The 21,309-nt window shown below is 38.4% G+C and overlaps 1 protein-coding gene across 2 annotated transcripts in view; it reads left to right on the top strand.

The window, feature by feature from the left end:
- The window catches only part of GUCA1C (guanylate cyclase activator 1C), a 53,868-nt gene extending 32,814 nt beyond the window's left edge, over positions 1-21,054 (top strand). Inside the window, exons 2-4 of one of the 2 annotated variants that reach the window (XM_003309923.4) lie at positions 8,080-8,229; positions 12,433-12,520; positions 20,437-21,054. In XM_003309923.4, the coding sequence (XP_003309971.1) occupies positions 8,080-8,229; positions 12,433-12,520; positions 20,437-20,624 (426 nt within the window). In that variant the 3' untranslated portion in view covers positions 20,625-21,054. Of the gene's footprint in view, positions 1-8,079; positions 8,230-12,432; positions 12,561-20,436 lie in introns of both variants that reach the window. The other variant, XM_054680865.2, reaches the window with a different exon arrangement.
- Positions 21,055-21,309: the final 255 nt, after the last annotated feature.

Here is a 21,309-nt window from a genome sequence, read left to right as displayed (position 1 = left end):
AAACCCTACAAGCTAGAAGGGATTGGGGTCCTATTTTTGGCCTCCTTAAACAAAGCAATTATCAGCCAAGAATTTTGTATCCAGTGAAACCTAGCTTCATAAATGAAGGAAAGATACAGTCATTTACAGACAAACAAATACTGAGAGAATTCTCCAGTACCAAGCCAGCACTACAAGAACTGCTAAAAGGAGCTCTAAATCTTGAAACAAATCCTCAAAATAAACCAAAATAGAACCTCCTTAAAGCATAAATCTCACAGGACCTATATAACAATAACACAATGAAAAAAAAAAACAAAAAAACAGGCCAGGCATAGTGGCTCACGCCTGTAATCCCAGCACTTTGGGAGGCAGAGTCAGAGAGATCGTGAGGTCAGGAGATCGAGACCATCCTAGCTAACATGGTGAAACCTCGTCTCTACTAAAAATACCAAAAATTAGCCGGGCATAGTGGCATGCACCTGTAGTCCCAGCTACTCAGGAGGCTGAGGCAGGAGAATGGTGTGAACGCGGGAGGCAGAGCTTGCAGTAAGCTGAGATTACGCCACTGCACTCCAGCCTGGGGGACAGAGCGAGACTCCGTCTCAAAAAAAACCAGACCTTCAGGCAACAAATAGCACAATCAATAGAATAATACCTCACATCTGAATACTAACATTGAATATAAATGGCCTAAATGCTCCACTTAAAAGATGCAGAATGGCAGAATAAATAGGACTTCACCAAACAACTATCTGCTGCCTTCAAGAGACTCACCTAACAAATAAGGACTCACATAAACTTAAGGTAAGGGGGTGGAAAAAGACATTCCAAGCAAATGAACACCAAAAGCGAGCAGGAGTAGCTGTTCTTATATCAGACAAAACAAACTTTAAAGTAACAGCAGTTAAAAAAGACAAAGGGGAACATTATATAGTAATAAATGGACTAGTCCAACAGGAAAATATCACAATTCTAAATATATATTCACCTAACACTGGAGTTCCCCAGTTTTTTTTTTTTTTTTTGAGATGGAGTCTTGCTCTGTCACCCAGGCTGGAGTGCAATGGCACGATCTCAGCTCACTGCAACATCTGCCTCCTGGGTTCAAACGATTCTCCTGCCTCAGCCTCCCGTGTAGCTGGGATTACAGGCATCTGCCACCATGCCTGGCTAATTTTTGTATTTTTAGTAGAGACAGGGTTTCACCATGTTGGTCAGTCTGGTCTCAAACTCTTGATCTCAGGTGATCCACTTGCCTCAGCCTCCCAAAGTGCTGGGATTACAGGCGTGAGCCACTATGCCCAGCCTGGAGCTCCCAAATCTATAAACAATTATTACTAGACCTAAGAAATGAAATATTAGCCCTTTGTCAGATGAGTAGGTTGCGAAAATTTTCTCCCATTTTGTAGGTTGCCTGTTCACTCTGATGGTAGTTTCTTTTGCTGTGCAGAAGTTCTTTAGTTTAATTAGATCCCATTTGTCAATTTTGGCTTTTGTTGCCATTGCTTTTGGTGTTTTGGACATGAAGTCCTTGCCCATGCCTATGTCCTGAATGGTAATGCCTAGGTTTTCTTCTAGAGTTTTTATGGTTTTAGGTCTAACGTTTAAGTCTTTAATCCATCTTGAATTGATTTTTGTATAAGGTGTAAGGAAGGGATCCAGTTTCAGCTTTCTACATATGGCTAGCCAGTTTTCCCAGCACCATTTATTAAATAGGGAATCCTCTCCCCATTGCTTGTTTTTCTCAGGTTTGTCAAAGATCAGATAGTTGTAGATATGCAGCGTTATTTCTGAGGGCTGTGTTCTGTTCCATTGATCTATATCTCTGTTTTGGTACCAGTACCATGCTGTTTTGGTTACTGTAGCCTTGTAGTATAGTTTGAAGTCAGGTAGTGTGATGCCTCCAGCTTTGTTCTTTTGGCTTAGGATTGCCTTGGCGATGCGGGCTCTTTTTTGGTTCCATATGAACTTTAAAGTAGTTTTTTCCAATTCTGTGAAGAAAGTCATTGGTAGCTTTATGGGGATGGCATCTGACAAAGGACTAATATCCAGAATCTACAATGAACTCAAACAAATTTACAAGAAAAAAACAAACAACCCCATCAAAAAGTGGATGAAGGACATGAACAGACACTTCTCAAAAGAAGACATTTATGCAGCCAAAAAACACATGAAAAAATGCTCATCATCACTGGACATCAGAGAAATGCAAATCAAAACCACAGTGAGATACCATCTCACACCAGTTAGAATGGCAATCATTAAAAAGTCAGGAAACAACAGGTGCTGGAGAGGATGTGGAGAAATAGGAACACTTTTACACTGTTGGTCGAGTGTAAACTAGTTCAACCATTGTGGAAGTCAGTGTGGCGATTCCTCAGGGATCTAGAACTGGAAATACCATTTGACCCAGCCATCCCATTACTGGGTATATACCCAAAGGACTATAAATCATGCTGCTATAAAGACACATGCACACGTATGTTTATTGCGGCATTATTCACAATAGCAAAGACTTGGAACCACCCAAATGTCCAACAATGATAGACTGGATTAAGAAAATGTGGCACATATAGACCATGGAATACTATACAGCCATAAAAAATGATGAGTTCATGTCGTTTGTAGGGACATGGATGAAATTGGAAATCATCATTCTCAGTAAACTATCGCAAGAACAAAAAACCAAACACTGCATATTCTCACTCACAGGTGGGAATTGAACAATGAGATCACATGGACACAGGAAGGGGAATATCACACTCTGGGGACTGTGGTGGGGTGGGGGGAGTGGGGAGGGATAGCATCGGGAGATATACCTAATGCTAGATGACGAGTTAGCAGGTGCAGCGCACCAGCATGGCACATGTATACATATGTAACTAACCTGCACAATGTGCACATGTACCCTAAAACTTAAAGTATAATAAAAAAAATTAAAAAAAAAAAGAAATGAAATAGATGGCAACACAAAAATAGTGGAGGACTTTAATACTCCACTGATACCACTACACAGGTCATTAAGACAGAAAGTCAACAAAGAAACAATGGACTTGAACTATACCCTAGAACAAATGGACTTAACACATATTTACAGAGCATTCTACCCAACACCTATAGAATATGCATTCTATTCATCAGCACATGGGACATTCTCCAAGATAGACCATATGGTAGGCCACAATACAAGTCTCAGTAAATTTGAGAAAATTGAAATTATATCAAGTACTCTCTCAGACTGTAGTGGAATAAAATTGGAAATCAACTCCAAAAGGAACCCTCAAAACCATGCAAATACATGGAAATTAAATAACCTGCTTCAGAATGATTGTTGGGTCAACAATGAGATTAAGATGGAAATTTAAAAATTCCTTGAACTGAATGATAATAGTGACACAAGCTATCAAAACCTCTGTGATACAGCAAAAATGGTGCTAAGAGGAAAGTTTATAGCATTAAATGCCTACATCAAAAAGTCTGAAAGAGCACAAATAAGGTCACACCTCACGGAACTGGATAAACATGAATAATCTAAACCTAAACCCAGCAGAAGAAAATAAATAATGAAGATCAGAGCAGAACTAAATGAAATTGAAACAAAAAAAAATACAAAAGATATATGAAACAAAAAGCTGGTTCTTTGAAAAGATAAATAAAATTGACAGGCCATTAACTAGATTAACCAAGAAAAGAAGAGAGAAGATCCAAATAAGCTCAATTAGAAATGAAACAGGAGATATTACAACCGATACCACAGAAATACAAAAGATCATTCAAGGCTGCTATGAACACCTTTATGTGCATAAAATAGAAAACCTGGAGGAAATGGATAAAGTCCTGGAAATACACAAACCTCCTAGATTAAATCAGGAAGATATTGAATCTATGAACAGACTAATAACAAGCAGCAAGATTGAAATGGTAACAAAAAAATTGCCAACAAAAAAGTCCAGGATTCACAGCTGAATTATATTAGACAGTCAAAAAAGAATTGGTACCAATCCTATTGACACTATTCCAAAAGCTAGAGAAAGAGGGAATCCTCCCTAAATCCTTCTATTAAGCCAGTATCACCCTAATACCAAAATCAGGAAGGACCTAACAGAAAAAAGAAAACCACAGACCAATAACCCTGATGAACAAAGATGCAAAAACCCTCAATAAAATACTAGCAAACCGAATCCAACAGCATATCAAAAAAACAATGCACCAAGATCAAGTGGGTTTTATATTAGGGATGCAGGGATGGTTTAACATACATAAGTTAATAAATGTAATACACCACATAAACAGAATTTAAAAAATCACATGATCATGTCAATAGACACAGAAAAAGCATTTGACAAAATCTAGCATCGCTTTATGATTAAAACCCTCAGCAAAATTGGCATAGAAGGGACATACCTTAAGGTAATAAAAGTAATCTGTGACAAACCCACAGCCAACATCATACTGAATGGGTAAAAGTTGAAAGCATTTCCCCTGAGAATAAGACAAGATGCCCACTTTTACCACTTCTGTTCAACTTAGTACTGGAAGTCCTACCCAGAGCAATAAGACAAGAGAAAGAAATAAAGGGAATCCAAATCAGTAAAGAGAAAGTCAAATTGTTGCTGCTTGCTGATGATGTGATCATATACCTAAAGAACTCTAAAGACTCCTCCAAAAAGCTCCTAGAACTGATAAATGAATTCAGCAAAAGTTAAGGATACAAAATTAATGTACACAAACCAGTAGCTCTTCTATACACCAACAGCGATCAAGCTGAGAATCAAGTTAAGAGCTCAACCCCTTTCACAATAGCTGCAAAAAGTTAAATACTTAGGAATATACCTAACCAAGGTGTCGAAATACCTCTACGAGGAAAACTACAAAACACTGCTGAAAGAAATCATTGATGACACAAACAAATGAAAACACACCCCATGCTCATGGGTGAGTAGAATCAATATTGTGAAAATGACCATAGTACCAAAAGCAATCTTCAAATTAAATGCAACTCCCATCAAAATACCACCATTTTTCACAGAGCTAGAAAAAAAATTCTAAAATTCATATGGAACCAAAAAAAGCCTGCATAGCTAAATCAAGACGAAGCAGAAAGAACAAATATAGAGACATCATATTTCCAACTTCAAATTATACTATAAGGCCATAGTCAACCAAACAGCATGGCACTGGTATAAAAACAGGCACATAGACAAATTGAACAGAGTAGAGAACCCAGAAATAAAGCCAAATACTTACAGCCAACTGATCTTTGACAAAGCAAACAAAAACATAAAGTGGGGGAAAGAACACCCTATTCAACAAATGGTGCTGGGATAATTGGCAAGCCACATGTAGAAGAATAAATCTAGATCCTTGTCTCAACTCACGATGGATCAAAGACTTAAATCAAAGATCCGAAACCATAAAGATTCTAGAAGATAACACTAGAAAAACCCTTCTAGACCTTGGCTTAGGCAAAGACTTCATGATCAAGAATCCAAAAGCAAATGCAACAAAAACAAAAATAAATACATAGGAATCAAACTAAAAAGCTTCTGCACAGCGAAAGAAATAATCAGCAGAGTTTACAGACAACCCATAGAGTGGGAGAAAATATCACAATCTGTACATTCGACAAAGGACTAATAGCGAGAATCTACAAAGAACTCAAACAAATTAGCAAGAAAAAACCAAACAAACCCACCAAAAAGTGGGTTAATAAAAAAGAATGAGTTATGTCCTTTGCAGGGACATGGATGAAGCTGGAAACCATCATTCTTAGCAAACTAACACAGGAACAGAAAACCAAACACCTCATGTTCTCACTCATAAGTGGGAGTTGAACAATGAGAACACATGGACACAGGGAGGGGCCTGTCGGGGGGCAGGGGGCTAGGGGAGGGATAGCATTAGGAGAAATACCTAATGTAGATGACGGGTTGACGGGTGCAGCAAACCACCATGGCACGTGTATACCTGTGCAAGAAACCTGCACCTTCTGCACATGTATCCCAGAATTTAAAGTATAATAATAATAAAAAAGTGGGCTAAGGACATGAATAGACAATTCTCAAAAGAAGATATACACATGGCCAACAAGCATATGGAAAAATGTTTAAAATCACTAATCATCAGGGAAATGTAAATCAAAACCACAATGCAGTATCACCTCACTCCTGCAAGAATGGCCATAATCAAAAAATCAAAAAAACAACAAATGTTGGTGTGGATGCAGAGAAAAGGGAACACTTTTACACTGCTGGTGGGAATGTAAACTAGTACAACTACTATGTGAAACAGTGTGGAGATTCCTTAAAAACTAAACATAGACCTACTGTTTGATCCAGCAATCCCACTACTAGGTATCTACCCAGAGAAAAAGAAGTCATTATATGAAAAAGATACTTGCACATGCATGTGTATGGCAGCACAATTTGCAAATGCAAAAATATGGAACCAGCCTAAATGCCTGTCATTCAATGAGTGGATAAAGAAAATTATCCATATATGTGTGTGTGTGTGTGTGTGTGTGTGTGTATGTGTGTGTGTATACACCATGGAATACTACTCAGCCATAAAAAGTAATGAAACAATGGCATTCACAGCAACCTGGATAAAAGTAGAGACTATTATTCTAAGTGAAGTAACTCAGAAATGGAAAAACCAAACAATGTCTGTTCTCACTCATATGTGGGAGTTAAGCTATGAGGATGCAAAGGTATAAGAATGATTCATTGGACTTTGGGGAAAGGGTAGGGGGTGGCGAGGGATAAAAGACTACACATTGGGTACAGTGTTCACTGCTCAGGTGATGGGTGCACCAAAATCTCAGAAATCACCACTAAAAAATGTATTCATGTAACCAAATGCCCCCTGATCCCCAAAAACCTATTGAAATAAAAAAATTGAAAAAAGGAAAACAATCTGATTAAGAAATAGGCCAAATATTTCACCAAAGAAGAAACACAGGTGGTAAACAAGCACACAAAAAGGTGTTCAACATCATATATTATTAGGGTATTGCAAGTTAAAACAAGGAGATACCACTACACACCTATTAGAATGGCCAAAATCCAGAACACTAAAAACACCAAATGCCAGTGAGGATGTGGTGCAACAGGAGCTCTCATTCAGTGCTGGTAGAAATGTAAAATGGTTCAACTACTTTGAAAGATAGTTTGGCAGTTTCTTAAAAACTAAACATACTCCTACATATCATCAAAATCCCCTGATATTTGTCCAAAGGGGTTAAAAACTTAAGTCCACAAGAAATCTGCACATAGAAATTTATAGCAACTTTATTTATAATTGCCAAAATCTGGAAGCAACCAAAACGTCCTGCAGGACATGAATGGATAGATAAACTGAGGTACATCCAGACAATGGAGTATTATTTAGTGCTGAAAAGAAATGAGCTATCAAACCCTGGAAAGACATGGAGGAAATTTAAATGCATATTACTAAGTGAAAGACGCCAACCTGAAAAAGCTACATACTATATACTACATACTATATAATTTTCACCATATGACTTTCTAGAAAGGTAAAGCTATGGAGACCGTAAAAAGATTAATGGTTGCCAGGAGTTAGGGAAGATTAAATAGGCACAGCACAGAGGAATTTTAGGATAGCAAAACTACTCTATGCAATCCTATAATGGTGTGTACATGGCATTATATATCTAGACTTGCAGAATGTAAAATACAAAGAGTGGACACTAATGTAAACTATGGACTTTGGGTGATGATGGTGTGTCAGTGTAGGTTCAGCAACTGTAACAAATGTACTATTCTGGTGGGAGGCTATGCATGTGTGGGGACAGGGAGTATATAGGAAACCTCTGTAGCTTCCATTCAATTTTGCTGTGAGCCTAAAACTACACTAAAAAATAATGCCTATTTACTTAAGGTGCTTAATTGTAAAATTAAAGTCACTTGTGTCTATAAACATTTTGTTAAATGAAACACTAGGGAAAAGTTTTATGCTGAAATCTTATGGATTGATTTAAGTTATACTAAAGGCCCTGCTCACGAATGCTGAGTTCTCAAATGAAAAACAATTATTCTTCTTAAATATTTATTTCTCTTTTCATCTTACTTTCCATAGGATGGATTTATTGACTTTTTGGAGTTTATCGCTGCTGTAAATCTAATCGTGCAAGAAAAAATGGAGCAAAAATTAAAATGGTATTTTAAGCTGTATGATGCTGATGGAAATGGTTCTATTGACAAAAATGAACTACTGGACATGTTCATGGTAAGTGAAGTAGTAAAGTATCCTTTTCAGGCCGCTATATAGTTAACCCAATTTCCCTTCCTATGGAGTAGGTAACAGCTGTCTATGGGGTTGGCTATTTTGGTGATATAGATTTTGAATTGCTGAAGTAATATAAGCTTTACTTAACCTATTGATTACTGAATGGGCAACAGCAAATCAGCTTTTTCTTCTTGGTGCAGTCCACCCTGACATTCACAAATTTAACAGAGCATTGCGATGAAGAAATGAAACAAATATGATATTGTAAAGCAACTTATCTTTTTCTGTGCCTCAGTGCAGAATGCCTTGTGAGGAATAGCTAAACTATGAGATGGTTTATATATATTTAACAAGAGACATGGACTAAGAATGAAGGTATGTGAGGAGTAATCTTTCTGGGAGCTATACTGAAGTATTTCTAATAGTTGGTTCAGGGATCTCAGATCTTTTCCATATCTAAAGTTCAATAAGTGCCTTTATAAGCCACTATACCACCACCCCAATGGAGGAGGAGATAGTTATTATCATGGTATGAAACAACAAAGATCTCAGAGTAAAAAAATGGTTAAGCAGGACACTATACCTAAATGAAGATAAGAGGTGTAATTAATATTATGAATTCAAGACATTGAATTTGTAACGCAGACTCAAAGAGCATTAGAATTAGATGTCTTAGAAATGATCTGGTCCAAATTCTTTGTTTCATAGATGAAGGAGCTGAGTTACAAATAAAATACGTAGTAGAAATATTAGCAAAAATGCCAGAAAAATAAGTGAGTAGAACTACTTTTATAATTAAACTTCTCAACAAACGTTCAAAGCAGATAAAAATGTAAAACTAAATAAGCGAATGTAGAGTTAACCAACATATGGAAAGAATTCAAGGGTAGGATAATACCGATATTGCTAATGTTTTAATTTCACATAGATCATTCACACAAAAAAAATGTGCTAGGATTCACTTGGCAAGTGAACAATTTAGAAATTCTGCCTATACCTTATATATTGCAACACAAAATTAGAAATCAAATATTCTATAGAGAATACACAACCCCGTGTAAATTTTAAAATATTCTCTTAAATACTCAGCTTTTTCTAAAAACAATGAAAATGTAAATACAGCATACAGATCTTAGGATGCCACCAAAGCATTTCTTAATGCTTAATGCATTAAGCCCTTAAAGTTAAGGGCTAAACTTAGAAAGGGAAAAAAAAGAACATAGGAAAATTGAAATAATAAAAGCACAGAACAGAAATTTAATAATTAGATACCATTCGTCTCAAATTAATCAGTACTAAAAACAATAATAGCAAATTCTGGTAACAGCATGGTAAGGAATGCACCTTACACACTGTGGAGAGGGTGTAAGTGGAGAAAACATTCCGGGAAATGTGGTAATCTGCGTCAAGAGGCTAAAAGCTGATCTTTGTTTTAGAGTTAGCATTACTTATTTTGAGTCAGGAAAAACAATTATTAAGGATAAAAGTCCTGTGATTTACATCACAGAATCTCTTAAGATAGCAAAAAATTTTAAAAAACTGAAAGAGGAAAATGTTTAAATAAATTAATGCAATGGAATATATACTTATTGAGAAGTTGGTAGCCTAGGAACATACTTTCTATATAACGGGCAAGTGAAAAAAATCAGCAAGGTAAATACAAATTGTATAATCTAAGTTCTCTCTACATACAATACAGAGGCTAAAATGGAATTCGGCCCAGGCATTAAGAGATTGCAAGGAAGTACCACAGTATAGGCAGGCTCTACAAAGGAGATAGTTACAGCTTAATCTCACTTCAAGGGTATAAAGCAGTCAAGAGAAAGGTTTTTAAGGATTTTTGAGGGAAATTTGTTTAGTAGGACCCCCCAAGTCAATAACATGGGGATGTTAGGAAACCATTAAGATGTGGTTGTATCCTGCAATTTGAGGACCACAGCAGTGAGTGTCTGAGTCATGAGTGAGAAGTCTAAAGAAGCAAACAGCGGCAGCAAGAGTGCACATTTTGGAAGTATCTGCCTTCCTAGGATTTGTTGGGACAAAGGATGCTAGGGTGTTTTCCATAGATCAGGCATGGAACACTGTGAGAGGAAGCTGGCATAGAGCTGTGTTAGATCTTACCCTGCAGGGCCACTGGAAGAGGTGAAGAAAACTCAAAGCTGCAGGTAGACCTAGAGCACTGTCTATTCAGGGGACATTTCACAATGTCTGGAGACATTTTGGTGAGTTGGAGAGTAGAGAGGGCGTAGGGCTGTTGCCATCTATTGCTCAGAGACCAGGGATGCTGCTAAGTATTCAACGGTGCACAGGACAGCCCTGAACAAGAAAGAATTGCCTAGTCTAAAAATGGCAATTGTGCGGATTTTAAGAGTTTTTTTTATTTTTTTGAGACGGAGTCTCGCTCTGTCGCCCAGGCTGGAGTGCAATGGCACGATCTCGGCTCACTGCAACCTCCACCTCCTGGATTCAAGCGATTCTCCCGCCTCAGCCTCCTGAGTAGCTGGGATTACAGGCGCCCGCCACCACGCCTGGCTAATTTTTGTATTTTTAGTAGAAACGGGGTTTCACCATATTGGCCAGGCTGGTCTATGAACTCCTGACCTAGTGATCCGCCCACCTCAGCCTCCCAAAGTGCTGGGACCAAAGGTATGAGTCACCGTGTCCGGCTGCAGATTTTAAGAAATTCTAAGCGGGAAAGGGACCAGCTGGAATCAAGATGCATGATTCATGCCTACAGAATTGCAGGAGAGAGAGTCAACACCTCTCAGGCCAGGGAACACTGAAATTAGCTAATGGGGACAGTACTTGCCAGTGAGAACTCTCCTGCTTCCCTTTCTCTCCTGCGTCCTCCTGCTCCCACATAGGGAGTACTCAGAGACTGCGATTAGGAAACTAGGGAAGAAAGAGTGCATATAGTAAATGAGGAAGGAAAGAAGAAGAAGAAGAAAAAAAAGCTTCTTGCCTATCCCCTGATCCTGCTGCTTCTATTAAAAAAAAGAAGGAAAATGGAGCAAGCTGACGACTCCCTCCAAAAATATTATCCCCTCAGTGCTCCTCCATTTTCCAATCAGTATTTCACTTTCACTTATATGACCTGAAGATTGGTGATGAACAAATCAAGATCTCACAATTTTTTGTTATGACTTTTTATGTGGGCTAATATCACTTCAGAATGTGGGGATACTGGATACTTGGCCACATTTTCTAGGCTTTTGAAGCCTCTGACCAAACACTGAGAAATCCTTAAAATTTTCTTCAAATGTGATGCTATATGTATGTAACTGTTACTTTAAATATTGTCCTATATTTAACCATGAGATCCATCAGACCTAAACTTGCTAAAGCCAAGACTGGTGTTTTACCGTCATGTATTACGATTAATCCTGGAACTCAAGGTTGATAATGCTTGGGAAGAAGCAAGAGAGAGAGAGTCATATTTATGATTGTGTCCTCTAATTGAAATATGTTGCTAGAAGTTTTTCTAAAGATTCCTTCATGTTCAATCAAGATAGTTATGTTCAAATTCCCAAATGAATAATCCTCTTTCATTTTATTATGAAGTTCTATGTCAAGTCTGGGTCATTTAATTTAATCACCTTGGAGTTAGGGGAGGCTGGCTACATCTTCCCTCTAGGAAGGCTGGAAATGTCATTTGCCCCCTGGGCCCTGACAGTATGTGGGAGAAATTCAGCGCCCTTCTAAGGTGTATATATCTGTCTCCCCAGTCAATCATTCCACAAAAGGGCACAAAGAACCAGGGGTGCCAGCGGTGGAAGCCGGAGAGGAAGCTTGAGACTCTTACAGCATTGTGGTCATCCTTTTACTTTCATCCATAAGACCCAAATCAATCTGTCTGAAATTGAGAGCAATATCTGTTTTCTGGGTCTGGAATTCTTATGACCATGACCACTACAATATTTTCTCCAATGGGCTCATTGCATCTGTTGTGATCTAATATGTTGAATGGATCCCTGTATGCTGTATAAAATAGGGCTTCAGTCTTTATTCAGTTCATTTAATTTCCAAGTCTCATTACCCAGAACTGACATACAATCTTTTCTTTTTATTTACTTTTAACAACTGGTACAGGTTGGATAGCAACTGACAACACATCCCCAAATTCTGTCACATCAGAGCAGAAATGTTGCAAAACGTATTTGCTTCCAGAAAAGTTGACCTCTTTCATTTAATGTCTTTTTGCAGGCGGTACAAACCCTCAATGGCCAGCAAACTCTGAGTCCTGAAGAATTCATCAACTTGGTGTTCCATAAGATCGATATAAACAATGATGGTAATGGAGCTACTCTCTACTGGATCACTTTTCCTACAAAGTAGGAGATGGTGGTAGTGGGGAGTGTTATTTAGACAAAAGCAGGAATCATTCAAGAGAACCCTAGTTGTGACTTAGGCTTCATAATGGGACCAATCCAATGCTCTCAGTATGATTCAATTGAGTAAATATTTATTGATCATATTCATTTCCAATGTGTGGTGCTTGACATGTTGGGATATATAAAGAGTAAAGGTGAGACGAGCAAATAAATCAGAATAATATAGGATGAAGTACCTTCTGCTGTTTGCTCTGAGACACATTCTATTAATCAGTTCCTCTCCACTGGAGAGGAAAACTCTTCAGTAATAGAAAACTTGAGCTTATAAATAAACTCAAGTTTTCCCTACTGTAGAAAACTTTCCTTCATTTATGCTATCTTCTTCTACTATCAGGCTTTTTTCTTCCTTTGGACTAAACATTTCTGGAGAAGAGTCCACACTTGCCTCCATTTCTGCTTTTTCTACCTTTTCTATCTACATTTCTGCTCTGATTATTTCTCCATCTGCTCTTTCTATTCTGTAATCTGGGTTCCTGTTTAGCTCAGAGGAGGTACCTTTCTTCTTCAGAGGTAGGAGTGAAGAGAAAAGACACAGACAGCCCAAGAGAAATGAGTGCTTCTACCATATAGCTTTGATATCAGCAAACAGGTAGGTGAGCATAAAGACTTGAGATTGAGGCAGAAGATCTAGGAATGGTCCTTGAAAAACAGAAAATTTGACATTGTTAAAAATATAGGATATTAGTAAAAGGTTTAAGAAAACGGATAAGAAGCATTGGCATGCCAATCACAGTTGTCATCATTCCAAAACTCCTTCCAAAGGCATCAACCTGCCCACCATGCATCACTTCTTCTGGTGGACACGAGAGGGCGGTAGAGACACATGTTCCCATGTTGAGTGTGACAGGTTGTACTAGTAAAATGTGGCAGCTCAGCGTGGCAGGATGGGATGGTGAGGCCGGGAGGAAGCTCAAATGCAGCCACTGCTGCAAAAAAGCCAAACGACTGGACAAGAGTATACTGCTCAAGAAAGCAATTTGAAGATACATCAGTTGCATCAATCTTCTTCTCTTAAGCACCTCGGTGTAGATCTGCCTCTCCTGAATCTCAATTCAGTATGCTCACTTACTAGTATACTGACATCAAATAATGAAACATGTCAGTACATGTGAAAGTTTGTAAGAAACAGAGTCAGACTACCCAGAGTAGATAAGGAGGCTACGTGCAGCCAGGAAAGGACCAGAGAAATGGAGAGTGGAGGGTCTGATGGGGACAATGAAGACTTTATTTGGAATATGCAACTGAAAATGGTGGTCATCGAACTGGAGAAATGCTGTAGATTTTATTCTGTTTCACTTTGTTTTTAATCTTAGAGGTGCTGCAGGATGGCAGGGATTGGAGTAGAGTAAATCATCCATTTCAGCCTGGGGCTGAAAGCACTGATGTAGAAGAATGAGTACTCCGGAAGTAGATGGGACATCACAAAGTTTTAAGACTTGGTTTATACAGTGACTTTCAAAAGGGCAAGTCAAGAATGTTTGATAATATCCATGAACACTGCTTCTAGTGCTAGGAGTGAGGGGAATAGGAAAGTGACCTTCCTCGGAGAAGTACGAAGATTTTGGTATTCTTAGGAAAAAACTAAGATTCTATTAGTTTGAGGACACAGATAGTGTATTCGAGAAAACATGAATATGATTCAGGACTTTTTGTTTACTATCCAAGAAGGTTCCCCAAGGGCAAAGTATAAGGAATCGATAAAATGGGGACTGTGATTAGAAGGGAACTTGAAATAGAAAGGGCTGGGTTAAAAGAGATGTGAATTCAGAAAAGAGAAATTGTGCCTGGGCAATAGCTGAGGTTACCTGAAGTTAGAGAGATGAGCTCTTTCACCTACAACAATAAGTCAACGACAGAAAAAAGGGGATGAATTATGGTTTCTAGAATAGTTTATAAAACTAAATACACTAATTGTTTCCTCTTATAAAAACTTGTATTATTATTATTATTTAAGATGGAGTCTCGCTTTGTCACCCAGGCTGGAGTGCAGTGGTGTGATCTCGGCTCACTGCAACCTCCGCCTCCTGGGTTCAAGCAATTCTTCTGCCTCAATCTCCCAAGTAGCTGGGACTACAGGCTCCCCCCACCATGCCCAGCTAATTTTTGTATTTTTAGTAGAGACGGGGTTTCACCATATTGGCCAGGCTGGTCTCGAACTCCTGACCTTGTGATCCACCCTCCTCAGCCTCCCAAAGTGCTGGGATTACAGGTGTGAGCCACCGTGCCCAGCCCCAAAAACTTGTATTTTAAGTAAAAAAAATATACACACATCCACATCTATATACACTTTGGAGTACCTATGAATCACTATTTCTTAGCAAATGCATATACAGAACTAAAACTGATAGAACTTGCTTTTGTATAAAAATTATTGACATTTGTTACATCGTTTCATCACGAGACAGCTGGATCATTCCATACATCAAGAAAAAGATGCGAACAAATGTGCTGGTGAACAGAGACAGCCCAGTGTAATCAAAGACAAGGAAGAAAAAGTGATGAAGACATAAAAGGTTGATATTTGCAGAAGTACAAAAGGATTTGGCCAGTATTTGACAGAGAAGAATAATATGAAGTGCTTCATTTACAAATAAAGGGGGAATTAGCACCACAGAGGAGAATGTCTATTCACATTTGTAAAAGCTAAACTCTGTATACCTCAAATATAATTTTTTATTGTTCATTATCATTGTTATCAAAACATCAGCATTGATAGAAATAGAGATGCTCAATTAAGTATGCCAAAATGCTGTTGACTGTACACTGACATATATATATATATATTTATTTCTCAAAATAAAAAGCAAGCACATCATTATGCCGATAATATAATGAATATTGAAACCAAAAGTAAAGATGAGCACAGCACACAAAGATACAACTAAAAAGACTTTAGGTACGCATATGAAAATCCCAATTTGATTGTTAATTGTTTGCAAAAGAATGGTCAACATCACATCTGTTGTGACAGAAAAATACACAACAGTTGTGAAATATTCTAAACATAATTCTCATAATAGCAAATCAAAGTTAGAAGGTTAAGCAAAATAAAGGTACAGGATTAATGCTAGATTTATAACAAGATGAAGAGCTATGAGCTCCACAAAGGCCAGAACCATTTCTGTTTTGTTTACTTTGATATTTCCTATGCTGGCACACAGTAGGTGCTCTATAAATAACTGTGAAATGAAAGAGTGTCTGCTAAGAAGATGTCATATAAGAAATAAAGAAAAGATTAAATCAAGAAACAATATGCAATTCTATCTATAGGAAGAAAGGTATCTAGAATTTTTTTTGGAAATTAACAAATATATGCATATATGTTAAAAACTTCATAAAATATAAACCTGGATCAGTTAGCAGGAGTTAATTACCTTTGGGAAATCAGACCAGGTGCCAGAAAGAGGTTAAAGGGGAATTTTTTTCTTTTCATTACATCTTTCTGTATTGCTCAATTTTTTTAATCATGAGGACATATTATTGTCATAATTTAACAAATTAGTTTTATTTTTATATTACGAACAAAAGCATCAGGAAAGAGAGCTTGAAGAGACAGAGGCAGAAAATTGAAGCTAAACATTCAATATTATTCAAAAATGAAAACAGAGAAGACAAGAAGACAAGTCAGGAAAAATGATTAAGTGTGGAATTCTGCAGGCTTTACCACCAGGAGAATAGCAATCCATATTCTACCATGCTCTATTTAGGCATCATTCTTGACATGATTTAGGGAGATTTATCGATGTTCACAACATCAAGTGCAGAAAGTGCCTCGGTAAGTCTCACATAGAGCCAACTAAGGCACAGGGGTAAGGGAGACTTAAGTGGCTCTTAATAACAAACGGTGAAGGTGAAAAGAGGCCAAACAGGAAATGAAAAGGGTGATTATTATTATTATTATTATTATTATTATTATTATTATTATTGAGACGGAGTCTCTCTCTGTCACCAGGCTGGAGTGCAATGGCACTACTCGGCTCAGTGCAACCTCCGCCTCCCGGGTTCAAGTGATTCTCCTGCCTCAGCCTCCCAAGTAGCTGGGATTACAGTCACCCGCCACTACGCCTGGCTAATTTTTGTATTTTTAGTAGAAACGGAGTTTCACCATATTGGCCAGGCTGGTCTCAATCTCCTGACCTCAGGCGATCCGCCCGCCTCGGCCTCCCAAAGTTCAGGGATTACAGGCATGAGACACCATGCCCGGCCAAAAAGGGTGATTATTGAGCAGATATTTTGGGTAAAAAGAACAAAGGACATAAATAAATGTTATTGATTAACTAACAAGAAAGACCAGTGCTTTAGACTGGAATATTGTGAAAAGCCACGAGGGTCACATTGAATCAAACTGGGAAACCGAGAATTACCAGGAGATAAGAGGGAACTGAGTTTCCACGTAGAGGAAAAGAAACTACTGCATGCTAAAGCTCTCCTGTAAAATGTTGCTAAATGCTTCTAGTGCCACCTTGCTAATAAACACAATTCTGTGACATTCAAAATCTTCACCAGCATCCTCCCTTGACAACTTGGTTATTCTTATCTCCTGAATCTTCTCCACTCTATCTTTGCTACTGTTCCAGCCCCAGCTCAATATTTTATGAAGTTATAATGAAAAGAAATTAAAATTTAAAAAATCCTCTACACAGGCTGATTTCTTTTAAAACCAGGATGACTTCTTTAGACCAGAAATGCTAATGTAGGCATGCACAGTAAATTCTGCTTTTTTGAGGGGGTGGGGGTGAAGGAGAATGTTTTGTTTTGTTATAAAAGATTATTTAAGATGTAAATGGGAAGAAATGCACGATTTAGGAATATCAACAGGTAACTGGATTGCAAAAACAGGACTAATTAAACATTCCTGGGTAGCTATTCTATTACTAATGAAACTCCTGAAATTGGTAGTGAGTGATGAAAGGGCACCAGTGATACTGACCTTCAGGGTCCCCAGACATACAGAATGCACCCACCAATACAACAAATAGCCCTAAACAACGTAGATTCCAATTACATGTATTTCAACTTATAAAAATAAAATCGTGAAGTTTCCTAATAATGTCCTACAAAAATTGAAATGTGTCGGCCGGGTGCGGTGGCTCACGCCTGTAATCCCAGCACTTTGGGAGGCCGAGGTGGGTGGATCACGAGGTCAGGAGATCGAGACCATCCTGGCTAACATGGTGAAACCGCGTCTCTACCAAAAATTACAAAAAATTAGCCAGGTGTGGTGGTGGGCGCCTGTAGTCCCAGCTACTCGGGAGGCTGAGACAGGAGAATGATGTGAACCCGGGAGGTGGAGCTTGCAGTCAGCCGAGATAGCCCCACTGCACTCCAGCCTGGGAGACAGAGGGAGACTCCGTCTCAAAAAAAAGAAGAAAAAAAAAGAAAGAAAAAAATTGAAATGTGTCTGTATATATAAAACAAAGTAATAAAAACTCAGTAATGACTTCAGATTACTTCTAAGTCCCATGATCTCCCTGCTCTATCATCTCTCACAGGCATTGGCTTTTTGCTGGTAGAATCTTTGCCTTTTTTTTTTTCAGACAGTCTCGCTGTGTCACCCAGGCTGGAGTGCAGTGGCACGATCTCGGCTCACTGCAACCTCCGCCTCCCGGGTTCACGCGAATCTCCTGCCTCAGCCTCCCAAGTAGGTGGGACTACAGGCGCCCTCCACCACGCTCGGCTACTTTTTTGTATTTTTAATAGAGATGGGGTTCCACTATGTTGGCCAGACTGGTCTGGAACTCCTGACCTCGTGATCCGCCCACCTTGGTCTCCCAAAGTGCTGGGTTTACAGGCGTGAGCCACCGCTCACGGCCTTGCTGGTAGATTCTTTAGTGGGAAGCTTCTGGACCTCCACAGGTGACTCTTTCTAGGGAAATACGGAAGCCCATTCTTTTAATTTGTTGGGGCGTAAATCCACAGTCAAATCAAAGCAGAATAGGAATCAATGTTAAAGAACATCAGATAAAGGAAGGCAATTAGTCAGTGTGTGCCTTCTGAGCACCTACCATATTCATAGCACTGTCGTCGGCTATAGTGGCGGTAGCTGTGTGGTAATAGAAATGGTAATTGTGGTTAGGGCTTAATAAACATGATGAATAAATGAATGAATGTTGAGTGCTGGAGGGAAACTGAAGAAAATTTCAAAAGAAGTAGTTTAGATATGGTAAACATGTTACTATAGGTAGAGTTTGATGATTTGGAACAGAGATTTTTTTTTATGGTAAGTGGTTAGGTAACATGAAAAAAGTTAATAAGCGGAATTCACAAGTGTTTTGAAGAAAGTGAAAAAACAGCAGTGAATACTTCCATCTTTTCTCTCTTTTCCATGTCAGTAACCTGTATTGTTTTTCAGCTGAGACCACTACTATATCCCGGTTCTTTCAGATGCTGCCTCTTCTATAGCCAGTAGTTATAGCAGAGAAGTTTGATAACTAAACAGTCAAAACTGTCTCCAGCTCCACTTCCACTTCTCTCTTGGTCATGCTGAGCCCCGATAAATTTGAAAAGTCTTTGGGGTTGGGAATTTGCCAGCTGTGATTTTCTTTTGCAAAGGGCAGTTATTCTGTGATTGTTTGAGGTTCCCTACCCCGCTGCCACTGACCCATGGGACTCTCCCCTGCCACACACATACCACTTTTAAAAATTTGCAATCTTCTCTACTCCCTATGGTTTATTCTACGATTGTACCTTTTCTGTGACACACATGGGGCCCTACTCCTGACTGCTGTTAACTAAGGTTTTTCACAGACCTTTCTTTGGCATAAGCAAAACATAAAGAACACAGATTAGATTTTTCTCTTAAAAAATGCATTTTAGCATTTTGCATTGAAACCAAAAGGGAGGTGTCTTACGAATATATGATGATTCATGCTTTTTGACATTTGAATCAATATTGTGGTATTTTAGATATTTGTCTTCTCCATTAAAAAGTATAGGTACAGCCTAACACCTGACTTCAGTCCCTGTTGACTTCCCTCCTTGAATGTACTTTCTCCAGTTCTTGAATGCACTCCGTCCGTCTTTGGCTGATCTATCCATCCACAAACCTCCCCTGGGTACAGTCTCTTTGAGATCAATAACTGCATCTGTACCCTTCAACTTGAACACACTCATAATCCCAACCCAAATGATTTATATCGACAGAGAATTCCCCCCCCCAAAAATGTTTGAAAGTCATCTTGTGGGGTGAAGGTAGTAGAAAAACATGGCAGCCAGGACACATGGATATAAGGCGATAAATTTACAGCAGTGGGCTGGCCAGCACAGACCTAAGGCATAAGTCAAGGTAATAAGATTAGGACTCAAAAACCAGAAAAGGAGAAGAGACCTAATGAGCAAAAATAACCTGTGGAATGAACACATGTTGAAGCTTTCTCACAGCTTTAGACAGTCCCAAGAATTATTTCTTCAGAGAGAAGAATATTGAAAATAGCCTTGTGAGTAGTCATTTTGTCTTGATCTTAAACATCTCCAATCTGTCATGCTCCTAAGACTTGGTCATATCTTCAAGATTAAAAGTCCAAAAACCAATACTGTGCAGAGATATAATTGCATATGTGCTCTTATTTCATCTGGGGCATTACCTGATGTTTTCAACTAAACGTAAAAATAGTTTCATTATCTTTATTTTCATTGGCAACACCACCAGTGAATGCTTTTTTTTTTTTTTTTTAAAATGAAGATCTTCAAAGATCTTAGAGTCTGGTTGAGGGGAAAGGATATCAAAAGAATATCAATAAACATACCAGTGAGTATATCATTTGTGCCAGTGAGTGGTATAGACAAAGCCTCTTATTAACTGTTTATTATTTTCCAGGGGAATTGACTTTAGAAGAATTTATCAATGGTATGGCAAAAGATCAGGATCTCCTGGAGATTGTTTACAAGAGCTTCGACTTCTCCAATGTGCTGAGAGTAATCTGTAATGGGAAGCAGCCAGACATGGAGACAGACTCCTCCAAATCTCCTGACAAGGCTGGTCTAGGGAAGGTGAAAATGAAGTAGCTGTGAGAATACCTGTCCCAGCTATCAATGAGCACAACATTTCAGTAGAGAAGAAATAGAATCTTCCCCATGTACATGCTGTTGATTTCAGGTCTTTGTTATAATTCATATAGGCTTGTGAATATAGCACTTATTTTAATCCAGTAGAGACTTGCATAAAGATCCTAAACAGATGCATTGTTGCTTTTCTGTGCTGTCTCTGCAGATTAAAACGTAATGATTACACTAAAGGATTGTCTCCATACCTATCTGTTCAAATTAGAACTCTCATATGTGTTTCCTTGTGCACTTAATCTACACCTTGAAATAGATCTGGATTATCCATTGGAAAGTGTCTCCACAGTTTAGCATTCTTAGATTAAACATCCATGTGGTAAATGTGTTTGCTGCCTCTTTGCTCCTGTTGCATCTGTATATTATAAATGACTGAGTTCTGGCTTATCTGAGAAACTTTTTTTTCTGCACTTATTTCTTATTTGTGAATGCGGTCTTGCATTAGTAATGATGCTCTGCTTCAAAAGAAAAATCTTAAGCTATGTAGTAAGAGGGAAAAACTTCAGGCTGGGCAGTGAGAATGTTTTCATATGATTCGTTATAAATTTGCATCCAGTTGTGCATGAAAATGCGATGTATCATCTGTAATTATTATGCCAGTTGGAGGTTTGATCAGAACAGCAGACAGCCA

Source organism: Pan troglodytes, chromosome 2, assembly GCF_028858775.2.
Source record: "Pan troglodytes isolate AG18354 chromosome 2, NHGRI_mPanTro3-v2.0_pri, whole genome shotgun sequence".
NCBI classification, from domain to species: domain Eukaryota; kingdom Metazoa; phylum Chordata; class Mammalia; order Primates; family Hominidae; genus Pan; species Pan troglodytes.
This window is presented reverse-complemented; position numbering and strand designations above follow the sequence as displayed.